Source organism: Gavia stellata, chromosome 16 (assembly GCF_030936135.1).
Source record: "Gavia stellata isolate bGavSte3 chromosome 16, bGavSte3.hap2, whole genome shotgun sequence".
NCBI lineage: Eukaryota > Metazoa > Chordata > Aves > Gaviiformes > Gaviidae > Gavia > Gavia stellata.
In genome coordinates, this window is record NC_082609.1 from 18,632,594 (window position 1) to 18,649,094 (window position 16,501).

The 16,501-nt window shown below is 41.4% G+C and overlaps 1 protein-coding gene across 1 annotated transcript; it reads left to right on the forward strand.

Annotated features, from left to right (window-relative positions):
• Nucleotides 1-7,135: 7,135 nt before the first annotated feature.
• LOC104252621 (kazal-type serine protease inhibitor domain-containing protein 1) lies at nt 7,136-16,228 on the forward strand. Its single transcript, XM_009811925.2, has 4 exons — nt 7,136-7,592; nt 13,178-13,338; nt 14,965-15,109; nt 16,098-16,228. The coding sequence occupies exons 1-4, from the start codon at nt 7,136-7,138 to the stop codon at nt 16,226-16,228; spliced, it is 894 nt and encodes a 297-aa protein (XP_009810227.1).
• The last annotated feature ends 273 nt before the right edge of the window (nt 16,229-16,501 follow it).

Genomic DNA, 16,501 nt, shown 5'->3' on the forward strand with positions numbered 1-16,501 from the left:
CTCCAGGAGGTCCTACTCTGCCTTTCCAGACTGTTGCGGGACTATAGGGCCCCTACAATACCACGCCGGCTGTGGGCCTCACTGACTGCAGCCCTTGGCTCTGCACGCTCCAAAGGGGCGGGTGAATCATTTGAGAATACCCCATTTATACCACTGCTCTGGCACAAAACAGGAGAGACGTTTTAAAAATCCACCTTGGAAGTTTCAGTGGGGGTACTAGTACCTCCTCCTTAGCCCTTCTCCTGCATAGATCTCAGAGCAACGCTGGCCTGGGTGGAGGGTCTGGCACCGGGGGTGAATCCTGTTTCCTTCAAGAGGTAAGAGTATTTTATGCAAGATCCACGTGCAGCAGTGACAAGCTGCTGCAAGAGACAAGAATTTTACTTTATATCAGAAATCGGTTTCTAGTTGCTTTTCTAGAGAAGGATCGTTACAGTCTATCTGCACATTTGCTGTAATGGAAAACACTACTTTCTTCAGTATTGCTGTGTGAGAGAAAGCAGGTGAAGAAGCTGAAAGAAAATCCCCCAAGTTTCCTCTCTGTGCCTGATTTCCTGGCTGCTTTTAGGGACAGGTAGTTTTTCCTAATGAGACTTTCCATTATAAAGTTTTCATTGCTTTGGAAAATATTAACTTTGCTGAGTAGATCAAACAGACCCTGCAGTTATAGTTAGAATATCCTAAAGATTTAGTTCCCAGTAATAACAGGGATAAACCACAGCACCGCCAGAGGCAAAAACTGTATTATTTGAAATGAAACTTCTCATAAATATCCAGCTATGAAGTCATTTTATATCAACTGCTCTTATATAAACTGGACAAGGCAAACTGTCCTATCCATCAACATTAAGGCTGCCAAGAAAAATGACTCTATATTCATTGTCTGCAAGTTTCAGAGATTTCACCCTCTCTGTTAGGCTTTCCCAGGAAACACTGTGTTTTGCTTTTTTTAAGAACTTTGCTGGTACAGGCAACTAGTAGCACCACCAGTGTCATCTTCGGGCTTAAGCCTACTCTTGCCTGCCTCCTCTCGTTGTCTCTCTACTGGGAAATGGATGGACAGACACACACAAACACACCTGGCTCCCAGTAGCCACTGGCCAGAGCTAACATCACCCTTCAGTCTTTATTAGGTGGAAGCACCTCAGAACATTGGCACAGCCAGAACCATGCTGGTTTGGGGGGGTTTTGTTGGTTTGGTTTTTTTTTTTCCTCTCCAAATGCTTAGACCATGTTTGATGCAGGTCTACAGTAAGGACCAGGCCAGTCTTCAAACATGCTGCTGAAAGTTGCACCCAGGAGGACACGTGGACATTGCTAGCCACTCTCACACTCATACCATCCATCCCTTGGTGATGCGGGTAAGTGGGTGCTACCCACAACCCTGGGACAGACTGGGGACTCCAGGGCCTTACCTGTATCTCCCACCCTTTCCTGCTCACTGCCTCCAGGTCCCCCAGCCCATTGCCCCATTTCTGTCCTGCTGCTTGTACCTGGCAGCATGTGCAAGACACTCTTTCTTGTGCTCTTAATTTTTTGTCCGTTTTTACGTGGCGAGGTTTGATACATTTTCCCCAAGCTCTGGTGTCTTTGAAGCCCTGCTATACCTCATAGCACTACTGTATCACCGTTGCTGTAGACAGCAACTGCCTTTGTCGCACAAAAATTGTTCCACCCTGCATTAAACAGCAGCATCTGCTGCAGTGAAACATGACAGCTGAAGGTATTGTGGTCTGCGCAAAACACGGGGATGCTTTTCTATTAGCGCTCTCTAAAACCAAGGCAGAAGGTGGACAAACCTTCCTGGCCCCCCCCACCCCCGAAGAAGGGAATGATGCTGGCTATTGCTTCTATATTGCACTTGTGATTAAAGTGTATAGAGAAAGGTTAAGATGAGCAACTAAGATTTGCTGGGCTGGAAACATGGGCAGGACACATGGGGGAAATGCCCTCGTGATACTTTCTGTTCAAGTTTCCTCCCTGTAACTCTCACCTCTCAAAAGAATGGCTTCAGAGAAATGCTTGATTACCTACTTCTGACTCCCTAAATGTTTCCAGTATCACCGTCCTCTTATGGGACAGGAGGCTCGGGTGTTTCTGGGTCAAACTACAAAGCTTTCAGAAATTTGGTCTACTTAAAGGATAGCAGAGACGTGAAGCAGGCTTGAAAAGAACCCTTGAAATCTCTGGCCCCTTGGAAGGAAATACTAGCTTGTGTAAAGGGATTTCTGGAGTTGTTTGTGTGAAAAGGAATCAGTAAGCCTATATTAAATCAAACCCAAGCATTTGATGCTAGAACAGTGCTAGCAAGCCCTTCTTTTGTCTTCGCAAGTTAAAATTTGAATGCCTACAGTCATCAGCAATGATGACGCTGAAATGTGAAACAGAAGAAATCTATAGTCAGCCACTGCTGGCGATAGGTCCAAGGTCAGCCACCAAAAGCTTTACACAAAAACAGTCAACTTTCAGGCAGGAGGCAGACATTAACTTACTTTTTTCATTTTTGGTAAACTACATGTAAAAGCTAAAAAAAAAAAAGGGCAAAAATAATGATCCTCCATTTTAACTTCACAAATAAAATAATTAAAATATCTATTTTATTAAAATATGCAAAATTTATCATTTAATTATATAATTACACAGCCTTATAGTCTAATAGCCCCACTGTATTTTGCATATTAGTGAACAATTGCTTTCTTAAAGCTCATAGCAGAATCATTTACTTGATGCTGGAGAATAAGTTAATTACGGATCTCCTGCCTTTGATTAATGGATTTAATAATCATGTTACAGTAGAATTAACTTATACTTCATGTGCTTACAGCACTAATGATGAGATTTGTGAAAGCAGTGTGTCAGCAAATAGGATTGGCACCAAAAAAGGAAATGTTTGGAGATCCCAGGACTGCCTGTGCCCGTATCGCTGCCAGTCAGCAGTTCTGTTAGGAACCCGCAAATGGCATCCAACCATTTTTTTCCTCACCTGTCACTGATCTCCACCATTTGCCACTTATTTCCACAAAACTAAATACTGTTTTCAGGTGAGCTGAGCACTTCAACCGAAGCTCAATTCTGGATAGTGGGGCAGGGGGAAATTATCCTAGGAGATTGGTACAGTATCAGGTAATGCATAGACCCAATAGGCACAGCCACCTGTAGTCTGCTATTACCCAGTGTAACAGACTAAACGTGAATTTTCTTTGATGCTTCTTTTGTGCACGTAATACAAGTATAAAGTTTCTGGGATGGCAACACGCTGAGTCAGCCAAGATTTGTTCTCTTTAAAGGAGCCTTAAGATTACGCACTTCTACAGCCTAAGAGGCAGAGGTCTATCGTTTCCAAATTTGACTTCACCTGTTCAAGGAGAGGAACCATTGCAGGACAGAGAAGGTAGAAGGGACACTTCACGATTTTTCGTGTTTTGCCGTTAGTCCTTACAGGACTCCTGTGCATGTCTGTGTAAGAACCAGATCGGCAAGTCTGGCGGGAGCCAGATTCAGAAACCTTTACTTAAGTAAAACTCACATTGACACAAATAAAAACAGAATAAGGAGCTGAACCACATTTTGTCTGAAAGAGCAGTACCTCAGGAATCACTAGCAATAGGATTTCAAATTGCATCAGCCATGTACCTTATCTATTACCATGCAAAGTAGAATAATGCAATACAAGTCAGCAGCTTAGCATAACACCGGGTCCCAAGAAGGCGGCAGGAAATGAATAGGAATACAATTTCCTTAATAATTCACTTACAGGAGTTAGTCTGCAAGACGTTGCCCATGTCCTGGTGGAAGTTGCAGTCCGAGGGTACAGGAAGCGCTGGGCCATTGGGCTGTGTCCCCTCGCTGCCCATCATCCAACTCACACACTGCCCTTTCCACAAGACGGTGGCAGAACTCCGTGCGCTGATCACACCATATGTAAATACCCAGAAAAAGCCAGAGAAATAACTGCACGGCCAGCACTACCCTGCCTGCTGAGACTGAGGGTACGCTAATGCTGTTCAACCTGCCTGCTAAAGAAATTATTCACCAAAATGTTACTTCACAGCTGATGGTAGAAAGCTCTCCTCATGCACTGCAGCTGCTTACCTCCTCCCCTCGTTGGAGGGGTTGTGGAGGCCTGGTCTGCACTGCTTGTCAGCTCTCCAGGCAGCATTTGGGGAATGGTGTCTGAAAAGCAGTGTACTTTGGTGCCTGTCTTGCAGCTCCACCAGTCACATTAATCCACTGCTGCTTGTGTTTCGTTCTGGGAAATATTTAGGGTTAAGATAATTCAAGGTTTGTGATGAAAATGAACACTTTTTTCCACCAAACCAAGCTTCAGGGATTAGAGACAGACTGAAATAATGCGTATTTTATTACCGAACCAGATGGGACTGCCTTTAGATGTGCCGCTTCAAACCCAGCTGCACATCCCGCTCTCTTTCCTTGCTCCCCCTTTTTCCCCCTTGCTCTGACCCTGCCACACATCCACCCAGTGTGGAGAGTTACAGCAATGCTCTTCTCAGCTTGTCACAGCTGGCTTGCTAATGAAAGCCATTTTAGACAGCTATGGGGCCATTTCCCCATGTCATACCACAGAGCTCTAACCTCTCCCCCCCAATTTATTCCAGGTGAGCTCAGGAATCAGTGGCCAAATAACCTTCAGCTGTAGATCACCTGCCAAGTGGCAGTGATTCAAACAAGACCACAGGCATACCCAGTTCTTAATTTAGAGGCTGAACCCACCAAGAACTCAGATTACATTAGTCAGATAAATACCAAAAATGCCTTCTAGGATATCTGTGATGGGTTTCCTCAGTGCCAGGGCACAGGAAGTACTGCCGTATACGCTTCCAGCCCTCAAATCACACGTTTCCTGGAAGACAACAGGCAAAGCTCAGCCTTAAAGAGGGGCAGTGCTGGCCTGCAGCCCCTCCCTGCTTTGGCTCCACTTTGCAAATATGGTTTCACCACTATAAACTTTCTTTTACTTTATATGAGCCTGGCAAATCCTTGTCCTCTAGTTACTGATCCCCTACAGCTCTAGGCACAAATAATAAAATAGACAGTGATGAGTAGACCCTATAATGCAAAACTAAGTGTCCAATTACAATTTGATGAGGAAGTGTGAAATAAAACACATTAAACAGAATAAGAAGGTGGGACAAGAAATCAATTTTCCCATTAAATTCAATGGTTACTTTTTTTTCTGACTCTCAATGTTAAAAGCATCAATTACACACATCATTTACTCCTTTACAGTCTGATTCTGTGTTCAAAGCAAACCCATGCATTACAGAATATGAATTAGCCCAGCAATCCTACAGAAATAAGCAGTGCCCTGTAGGTCTCTCCAGGCTGGCTTTAAGAAGTGCTCCACCAATGCAAACCAGAGGGAAATTGCATTATATGCAGTTTGGGAGAAGGAAGCCATTTTGAAGCAGCCTGCTATTTCACTCAAGGCAAGAGGTAATCTCCATTGGTGCAGAAGGTATGAAGCTGAACTTGGGAAAAGCCATGGAGTTGTTTGGGTTGGAAAGTAAACATACATCCCCAACAGATTTGCCTTTGTGGACGTGACCAGAGGATGTAAGGCTGGCACAACAAAACGCATCCTTCGCTGAGCTTATGTAAGCAGCTAAGCACCATAAATATAAAAAGAGTAGAAAAAGCTGCTTGCGGATGATTTCAGGACAAGTAGGCACAAGCATGATTTCTTTTTTATTTCATCTTGTTAACAGCATCTTACACGCGTGTCTTGAAAATGCGATGCATGTAGCGTTATTTTAAGCTAACAAACACACAAAGATGTTTCATTTGTCGGGAGTGGTGAACCTTGACCCATGCTATTGAGCCATACTTGCAGGGTCTGTAAGTCCATTATGCTTCACTTCTACTCCCAACAGACCGTAAGATGCATCTCTGCTGAGCTGTACATGGTTTCAACAGTGGTAACAGCAGCCTATGGTCTATAGACAAGAAATCTCCTCAGCACTGCAAGGGAGAGGAGTTTTCTGGTGTGAGGTAGGATGGTAGGGAGCATGCCTAAATCCTGAGATGTACAAAGAAAAGTACAACACCTGGCGAGAAATGACCCTGCAAACTCATCTCCCTGAACTGGCAGAAATTTATGCACAGAAAAAGTGGGAAAAGACATCAGTTACTTCTGTCATCCTCCTCTAAAACTCACAGTGCAAGTACATCTTAAGAAACGAAAACAGAAAAATGCTATGAAAAGACAAGCAATGCATCTAATACTTCAGCAAAACCTCCTTCTGGTGTGTCTAAAGATGCTGTGGTGGCTTGCTCATGTTTGTCTATGTTCTAAACTTTTTGCACCTTGTTCTTAAAGCCAAACGTGGACCACATTATTTGGGGTTGCAAACCACAGACATCCATAGACACTGAAAAGAAGCTAAATGTAGAGAGAACAATGGGTTCTTTAATGGGTCTAGGCACCTCATCTTAAAACCAAGAGTTTAAAGTCAATTCCAGCTGTCTTGGATTGTCCCTTGCTTGTAACAAGCCTGTAAGTAAACTGTTAATTCAGAACCGCCTAGCTGTGATCATTAATGGATGAAATGTGGTGTTAAACCTTGCTCCAGTCTCTAGAGCATTGGCTCAGCTCTAGGCTACTGGTATCTTGGGTGCTACTTTGTACCCACGTTTATCTTTTTGTGACCGTCTTTTTCTACTGATGAGGGAAAAAAAAAAAGCTCATAGCAGTTAATGTCTTCATTTTATACTAATTTACCCTGTTCCCCTTTCTACAATAGCTGCAATATGATGTTGTTTCAGTAGAGCAATGCTTTGCAAATTTGGCTCAAGGAGACACTGAGCAAACAGCTTTTTAGAGAGCTTCAACTCAGCTGTCAGAAGGGGCAGTTTGGTTTCTGTGCAAGCAATACTCGCATTCCAAACTGCATTACAGAAGAGCCGGTGGGTTTGTATGCAATTTTATTATCAGTTCCAGATTAGGAATCTGATGCTAATTTCTTCTTAAAGCCTGTGTTTGCAGTAGAATTTATATTCTAAAACAAAAAAAGGATTGTGGTATTTTTCTCTCGCTAGCTCACTCTTTTCTTTTTTTTTTTCCTCCCCCCTGGCTTTACTCCAAGGACCTTTTCTGCTTGTTCGTTACATTCTCAAGATGAAGCACCCGATGGTTACAGCAGTGCTGGTAGTACTGGTGCAGGTTTCTCAGAGTTTCCCTGCCTTGTACCACCGAGGTTGGTGGAGGCTGTTAAGGGAAGGAGATAGTTGTGGAAAATGCGACTTGGCACTTTGCTCTGAGCCTAAAGACTGTCCAGCCGGGACTGTATTGGACCGTTGCGGCTGCTGTCCTGAATGTGGAAATGTGGAAGGTCAGATCTGCGACTTGGACCAGGGCAATCATTTTTACGGGCAATGTGGGGTCAACCTTGAGTGCAGGTTGGATGCTGATGAAGCAAGGTTTGGGGAAGTCCCTGAACCCCAGTGTGTGTGCAAGTCTCAAGAGAGCATCTGTGGACCTGAAGGCAAAACCTACGAGAACATCTGTCAATTCAACAAGGCTTATGCTACGAAAAGAAATATCAGCATGAAACATAAAGGACCATGTGAATCAGGTAATATGTACAGAGGCAGTTTCAAACTGAAAAAAGATCTGATTCTTATTTTTAGATGTGTTACTAGATGCTCTAGTCTAACTTTATTGAACTAATACTGCATTTTTCTTACAATTATCATTATTTTGTTATACTACTACTTTGCGTTAAACATGTGGTTTAGCAGCTGGTACTTAATCTTGTGTGTTATAAGCCTCTATATTAGACTAGTGGATTTAAATCACATGGTGACTAATAAGCCATAGATCTACAGACTAGCTCTGCTCTGAATAAGCACAGAATGAGGTATTTTCTATAAAAATTATATGTGTGGTTGGGAGGAGGTAAACAGATAGGATAGTCTGGGAGGACTGGACAAATAATTATTATTATATGGAGGCTGACTTGATATTAAAATGGCGATAGCAAGGCAGATCTCCTTCATATATATACATACCAGATATGTATGTATATATGCATGTGTGTATGCACTTGTGTGTATATATGGTAATCAGTGAAGTAGAGGCAACAGCAGAAGAGAGGACTTAATTAACAGGTCTGTTCTTGTCACAAAAAAGTCCAAAATAATTCAATTTTGGAATCATCATAAAATCTAGGTAACCCATGAAATGAGAATCCAAAATTAGAACAAAATCAAACTGAAATAATTTCCCTAAAAATATTACAGTGCATGAACAGTTCTCTGCAATGATTGGTAGTGGAAGGATTCTTAGCCGGGTTGTACAGGGGAATCCTGCCTCCTGCTCATACGCTGTTCTCATTCTTCACATTATTAGAAGTCTTTACTCCTGGGCACCCTTCACCTAAGTCACATGAATATAAAATTAAAAGGAAAAAATGAACAGGCTTTTGTTTTCTGAATGAGAAATTATTATTCTTTTTAAAGTTAATGAAATATTTTCTCAAATGAACTAAGTAGGTCTCTGGGTCACAAATGGGTCACAGTTCTGGGAATCCAAAATTGCATCTCTGGCAAAGGCTCATATACGAGAGTAACTCCGGTACATTTTACCCACTCCTTGCTAGCAATCCGTTGCCTCCAATTTAGACTGTATGCTGCCTTTTATATTGAATGAATACTGGATATTGAATACTTAAAAGGAAAAGTGATGAACAGCTAATACTAGACTTCTTTCCTCTTTCTCTAGTTGCAAGAGAAACTTCCATTAAAGAATCCCTTATTTGCCATTAGGGTATTAAGCTGGGAAATGAGGCTTGTCAGTAAAGAGATATTCAGAAAGCTCAATACATACCAGTCCAGGGTATGACTGAAAGCCTGGTAGCCCTCGGGTAGGTGTTCTTATTTGGGATTAAAATAGCTCTAGTTCTTGCAGCATAATCCCTTCAGGAAGATTTCAGTTAGAAGGGCCACTCAAGTAGCAACCAATATTAACTTTGCAGCAGAGGTAGCTGTTGAGGCATACAGGCTTAAAGCAATGGTCTGCTCTAATTAATTAAACAGAACCGGCTATGTACAAAAAGCTTTAATTTGGAAGTACTATCACTTTTAATTGCTGGTGTTGTCATCCACCAGGCCTCGCAGTTACCCCTGAGGTGCATAACACCGCTCATCAAGCAGGAGGAATGAGCTCAGCTGCTCTGCATGCAGGCATCACCCCCAGCACTTTCCCACTGCTTCCCTGGGTCCCCAGAAAGGCTGGACCCTCTCTCCAGGAATGCAGAGAAATTTCCTAGGATCACTCAGCTTACTGAATTGCACAGAAGTCTGGAGGAAAGTTCATAGCCATGTCAGCGCTGTGCAGAGATTAGTTAAGGAAAACGGGGCTGTCTCCTTGGCTCTTGCAGAGGAAAGTGCCCAGCTGGCGTATGCGCCCAGCTGCAGCAAAGCACTCGAGCCCGAGGTGGGTGGGGGGCTAGCTGGAAAGGGGGAGCACAAGTCCCCCTCTTCTCAACCTCTCTGAGCAGCAGCTGACCATGCTGGGTTTGCAGATTGTGGTTTAGACCCTGGAAGGAGCCTGGACCTTTCAGCAAGCAGCAGGGCACAGAGGTGCTAGGACAGGGGCACCGTGCTTCGGTCCCCTGTAAGAGTCTACCAGTAAGCCCCCTCTTTGCCACGCCAGCTATCTGAAGTAGCACAGTGGGCATGTGAAAGCACACCGTGATTTAGACTGGTTTTTCATGGCTGCAACTGATGACAAAAGGCAACAGGGAGTCTGGCTCTAAGAGTAGCAACCTTGCTGCGGCACTCGCTTTCTGCTGACTCCAATTTGCATGAGAAACAAACACTGAACACTGTGGGGTTTTGGTACCAAGCTATAAATATAACCTTCACTCAACTCAAAGTACTTTGTTTTGTTATTTCTCTTTCAAAGCATCTGCTGTTTCCTATTGATGCCGAATGGATTAATTGTATACAGCAACCAATGAATAAATAAATAACAATAAACGCCTTTCATCAGAAGAATATAGCCTTTTATCTTTCCTCTATCACCAGAAAAAGGGGAAGAAAAAGGCCTAGCTCCCTAAAGAAACACTGAAAAAGCCCTTCTTTTCCTGAAAGCTAGTTTTGATCAGTTTACCTAATAATTTACCAAGGTTTCTAAGTACATTGATTATATACAGATTTTCCACACTTAATCCATCCCCATTCACATTCAAACGAAGTAACAGAACAATCTAGCAGTGAAGCTCTTTCTATTTAGCTGTGTCACATCATTTATTTTAAATGTAAATTTTGGGGTAAAAAACAAATAAACGATCCACAAAATTTTCTACCATTTTCATCAAATCAGACATAGATTAGCAAAAATTAATATGAGTTAAGGGGGGGGAAAATCGTATTATCTAATTCGTTAGTCTTAAGTGATATTAGGTTAATGTTGATTGTGAAAGGTGAAGCAGTTTTTTAACTTTTCCTGGCTTCTGGTTTATGTCTTCTATAACACACGAGGATAATTCATGGCTGGGACTGTAAAAGGAAAGGAGCAACTACTGCGCATTCACTTCCAGACACTGAGCCATCAGAATGCTTTCTATAGCTATCAAGAAAGATTCATCTACTCCAGGAATCAAAATGACAGGTTATCATAACAGTAAAAACCTGTTTCTAAAGACACAGTTATGCAAAAAAAGTACAGACAAATACGCATGGAGGAATTTGGCTGAACACAAAATCTGAAACACTCAAAAATGAAGTCTGTGAATTTCTGTTAAAATGCTACATCATTACTTCATTTTTCTTCCGTAAAATACAGCAAAATGGTGTTGTGAGACACGTATAATTTTATTTCTGGAGGCATTTCAAGTTTGAGTAGATAATGCAAGTATTTATTGTGTGTTCCGATTCAGAAAAGGCAGTTTGGTTAGACCGAAACTGTGGTTCTTCCTACTTGCTATGAGTTTGATCTCACATGATGCCAGACCTGGGCAGCCCTGGTCCAGCAAAGCCTTAACTACCTCTACAAAAGTACTCAGCTGGGTGGGACTCAGACGATATCCAGATATTTCCATCTGACCAATCATCTGGATTCTCCTTACAGTTAATGGAGGAAGGGGTATTTCCAGTGTGGAATTTGTCTTGGTGTATGGTAGACAGCTCACACGTGAACAGCTATCACGTAGATTTGTAATTCGGACCCTGATGTCCTCGAGGCTAAGGATGTGCTTACACAGCATGGTGAAGCCAGAGCCCTCAGCCTCGCGTGGCTAAGCCCCAGCTGCGGACACTGATGTCAGCAGGACTCAGTTCTTGGCAATACTTCAGTGGTGTCCTTGTATCCGTAGGACACCCATGTTAGCACCAAAACAAAAGTACTAACTGGTTAACCTCTGCCTATTTTAAAAGTTTTTCATGCTGTCTCTGTACAGGAATAATTTAAAGAACTACTATGTGAGACAACGTAGACCTTTGGTTTCTTTTTTACACTTCAAGCTTAACTACAGTGGATGTATCATTTAAAGGAGCATGGTTGCACTGAGTTTTAATATTTCAAAGTATGTTTTAATATCAGACCCTATGTACCAAGTCCATAGGCAAAAAAATTCTCATCCAAGATATTCAGTTAATGCTGATTTGAATACAAGATTTTTGAAATAATATACAGGTTCTGAACGTACAATGAAAGAACAAGCATTTAAGGGTTTAAGTATCCTAGTTTGAAAATCTTACTTTTGAAGAGTACCAGGATTGTTTAATGAGGCATTCATAAATGGGGAAATTGATACTTTGCTGTATAATTTGTTTGCAATTAATTTTAATCAGTATGTATTTGATATTTTCTGCACAGATATCAATCCTGAAAAACTGGCAAATGTATTAGAAACTTTGCTTGAAAACCTGGAACAGGCTGTTACAATTTCAAATGCTGAAGCATAAATGCTGTACTTACATATTGATTCAAATATTGCAAGTAAAAATATATTAAGTATTTACTATAAATTTCTATTTCCAAGCACCTGGGATCTGTACAAAAATAAAAGCAGTAATTAAATACAAGTCTAATGGCCCAGAGAAGGCATTCATTTTTAAACACTGGTATGGAAATAGAAAGAAAACAGACTTTAGATGGAAAAACATTTCTTGCTGAGGACAAATAGGTGAGGAAAAAGCAGAGATCTCCAAAATAGGAAAGCTGTGATAACAGTAAATATGTTGTTTTGCTCTCTGCTGCTAAATATCATCATCTCCTGTTAACATTTAGTATGTTCTTAAGAGGGATATGTATTTAAATCACGTACAAATGCATCAGGTGATAGTTTATTTTTTTAATGTCTTCAAATCCCTGGACTGGCTCCCTCTCGTGGTTAACGTCAGCTTTTTCTTTGGGAAAAAGTGGGAGAGGACAATTCAGAGGCAATAAATAAACAGTGGAGGGGGATGAGGGTAAGAGAACAATAGGAAACAAGTAAGTGGAAATCTAATAATTACAATAAACATAACATAAAACCTTATAAAAATAAGTGGATTTCAATCACGTTTATTACTTGTCTCCTAACAAGAACATCAGATGAAATTGATAGCAATTGAGGATAAATGTGAAATGTATTAATGCTGTTATTCTGTAACTTGCTGCAATGCGTTCCATGGGTAAGAGGGGGACGAGATTTTAGCAAGTTCAAGGCAATGATGTACTTGGAAAACAAATTTTGACAAGCTAGCAATCTCAGTATTTTAGCTTTTAAGCCAAGCAAAATGTAACAGAAATTAAGAACAATTATCACGTACAATCAAGTTACTCTGTGATTGTCTGCTACAGAATTTCTTGTACTTTCCTCTGAAGGTCTAGACGAGTACTGGCTGCTACACTGGTGGGCCTTGAGTCTAGTCCACGATGATGGCTCACGGGACACAAATTAGCCTTTTAATTTCAGCTTAAGTTTCACGATCATGTGTAAGGGGCAGGACAGACAGGTCCTTTGAAATAAGTATTTTTAAAAATCCTGTTCACTCTTTAATGAGACACAAGGTGTCCTGGGCTTTAAAAGGTGCTTGGAATCACGTGGCTCTTCATCACATGTGAGACGGCAAAAGGCAAACGGGTTAGGAATTAATGTTACATGCTTTTGTGTTTGTGTTGTCTTTTGCTCGCTGTCTTCTAAAGCACCGTTACGTCGGTTCTTTGCAGCTCCTGTTATTTCTGTGCCACCTCAGGATGTCCAGAATTTCACAGGCAATGATGTCATTTTTGGCTGTGAGGTGTCAGCCTATCCTATGCCACATCTTGAATGGAAAAAAAAGGGGAATAAAATGTTTCTGCCAGGAGATGATGCCCACATCTCAGTACAGGTAAAACCTGAGTTTTCCATGTCATACGGTTTGCGATGAGAAGTAGGGGGATTAATCAGTGACTTCCTCCTACAGGATACGATACGGTTGCAATAAATAGATTCCCAATAGGGGCCATCTAACTACGTAAAGAATTCTGATTTCAGTCAGTGCAAGGATCATTATTTTGGCAGTCCAAGCAGAAGAAATAACAGGGAGGGTACCATCAGGCCCCCTTCAGGGAAAGAAAAGATGGAGGATTCTGCTTGTGTAGATATGATTCTGGAAAAACTGAATGAACATGTAAATGGAACCACTTAGGCTACTGCCTAAAAGAAAGTGCATTCTGGGAAGGATGGCTGTTGGCAACTATTTTTCTACTCTTGATGCAGAAGCACAATTCTGGCAGGTATCTAAACTTCTCCGTTGCAAGATTCTGTTTCCGGATACCTGCCATTTGGGTTCAGTCCCTCAGGCGTTCAAAAGAAAAGCAAAGTAACTTACTCACTTTATGGAGGACACTGTGTTTTAATCTGAGGGGAAAGAGTAGAATGGCATTGGTATAGAATTCAAGCAAATCTAGAAACAGCCTGAAAGTTTGAGCTAAAATTGAATAAATCAAAATGCTAATTCTTTTAAATGGAAATAACATTCTGGGGAGATGAGCTAACAAAGCCAGATGTAGAGGCAGACTGCAGTAAGGCTGAAGCCTGCATCCGCATGCCTTCTCCAATGGACGAAGAATATGAACAGAGACTATGCAGAGAAATGCATGGAAAATCGAGCTTTCTGGATACACAAGCCAAAAATGAGAAGATCCAATGGACATGGGGCATAACCTGAACAAAAAGTTAGATAGAAAAAGCACAGAAAAAGCTAATTGAAGTACCAAAAGTACTGAAGTACTAAGAGTCTAAGTTATTAAGAAATGTTTCCAAAGACAGCATAAACGCAAGTGGGATTAGTGGACTTAAAAAGTTGCTCAGAAAAACTGGGGTGAGGAGCCACATTCAAACGCTGGTCACCTCGGAGGCTGAACTAAACCCTGTTAACCTATCTCATTAATGGAGTCAGCATGGGAGCATCTCTGTTAACATTTGTCAATGGTTTTGTGTTTGTTTGGAAAAGAAAACTCACCCATTTAAGAGGCTGTAGCCTGAGTAAGTTGAAGCTGACTGTCACAGAAGTGTGAAAGCTCATGGTATGTCATGCCAATCCATTCAAACCCAGATTAGTGCCTGGTTGGTCAGGCCTCTCAGCCCTGAACAACTCACCCAGACCCATGTGCCACTCTCATCCTGAAGAAATTCATGAGCTTGAGAACCGGGGGCAATGCTTTGAAGCAGCAGCAAGAAGTGGTGCTGGGACAAGAGACAAGGGGAGCACTGGGAAGCAGCAGCATCAAAAGGACAAAGAATCAGAGTGCTGTGAAGGGCAGGGAGGTTTAAAGAGCAGAGCAGGGAAAGCACGAACTTGGAGGCACAGAGACAACACAGTGTTAAAATATAAGGCAGCAGAATCAAAGCATGATGATAATAAACAAAAAGCAAAGGTTGGAACTATGTTTAATCCAGCCACAACTGTTTTGAGAAATATCATGGTGTCTCCTAACTACTTAATTTCAACTATTTCTTTCTCTTCTCAAAGGCAAGAGGTGGGCCTCAGAAGTATGGTGTGACAGGCTGGCTGCAGATTCAAGGCCTCAAAAAATCAGATGAGGGCGTTTACATCTGCCACACCAAAAATAAGCACGGTGCAACATACGCCTCCGCAAGATTGAAAGTCATTGATGGTATTTTTTTCTTATTTGGATGTGAAGAATATAAAAATGCATACAAACAGGTGGCAAAGGGCGGGTTTGTCAGAACGCAAATGAAGGATACGACAAATTACCTAAAGATGTCCATATTTTAACTTTTCTGTGTGGTTTTCTTTTACTTTATCCCCTAACTGGAGATTCAGTCCTAGGTATTTAAAAGTCGGAAGTGCTTATGAATTCGGGGAAAAAAAATACTTACATGTTTATATTGTAGTATTTTGCTGCAAATTCTACCAGCTTCCAGAAAGCTGTGGATTACAGCCGCACAGCTGAGACACGTATTATTCCACTATCCTTATCCTCCAAAAGTCCTTTGATGTTAGTAGGAGCTCTGCACCCAGAACAACAGCTGCTGTAGCTGAGGGAGTCTTTGAACCATGGCAGTTCTGCTTAGCTGTTTATTTTTCAAAAAGTTAGGAAGGAAACAGTTGTGGGTCCTTAATGAGAGTGTTTGGAAAGATCTAAGAAATAGCTTTACTATTGTTTTGCATTGGGCCCAGTCCTGCAGAATAACATCCTTCTTCCTCCGGGGAGAACTGGGTTTCCTGGGAAATGCAGGATGAAGATGCATTGTCTTTTATTTGCCTCCTGGTCTAGGGGAGTTTGCCACTGGTCTAGTTTGTCACTGACCTTGTTTCAGCACCTGGTTTTCAAAGCTTTATTGGCTCTGGTCATACTTTCAGGTGCACAGGATCTGCAGACGACTGAACTCATAGTTTACTAGTACTGGGAATTAAATGTATTTTCAACATCTTAAAATGTGAATGATATAGTAACTTGCTCATATATACCATGAGCTTTGATGGTATGAGGTCAAGACATCAGATAAAATCCCTCTCCTTTTAACAGATGACTTAACAATGATTCAGAAACACTGAGGTTGCCGTACAGATCCAAAACATACTTTCCTCTTTGTTCCTATCTACAACTAATTTAATCTGGATTCAATTACATCTTGCAGGCTCATCTCCTGCATTTGCATTTACTGCTGGCAGTAGAAGTGCAAGCTACAGCGTTGAATATGGGGACTATTATGACCAATCTGATGATGAAGATGAGGAAGAATATGAATCTGGGGACTATGAAAATTGAAACAATGCCGAAAAATAATTTTTATACATCTGTTGTCCAATACTTTTCGCACTCTGTTATATTTACTAGTAGTCTCTGTGCTGCTCTGATAACACACATACTCACTTGTGTATTCACCTTCCTGAAATTCAGTTTTGGCTGAAGTGTATCATGCTACTTAACAGAAATAAGAACAGTTGTAAATCCATACATTTAGACGGTTAAATAAAATTCTTAAACATGCACCTGTCTACTACGTATGCTAAAGGGATCAAATTTTATAGTAATTTTTTA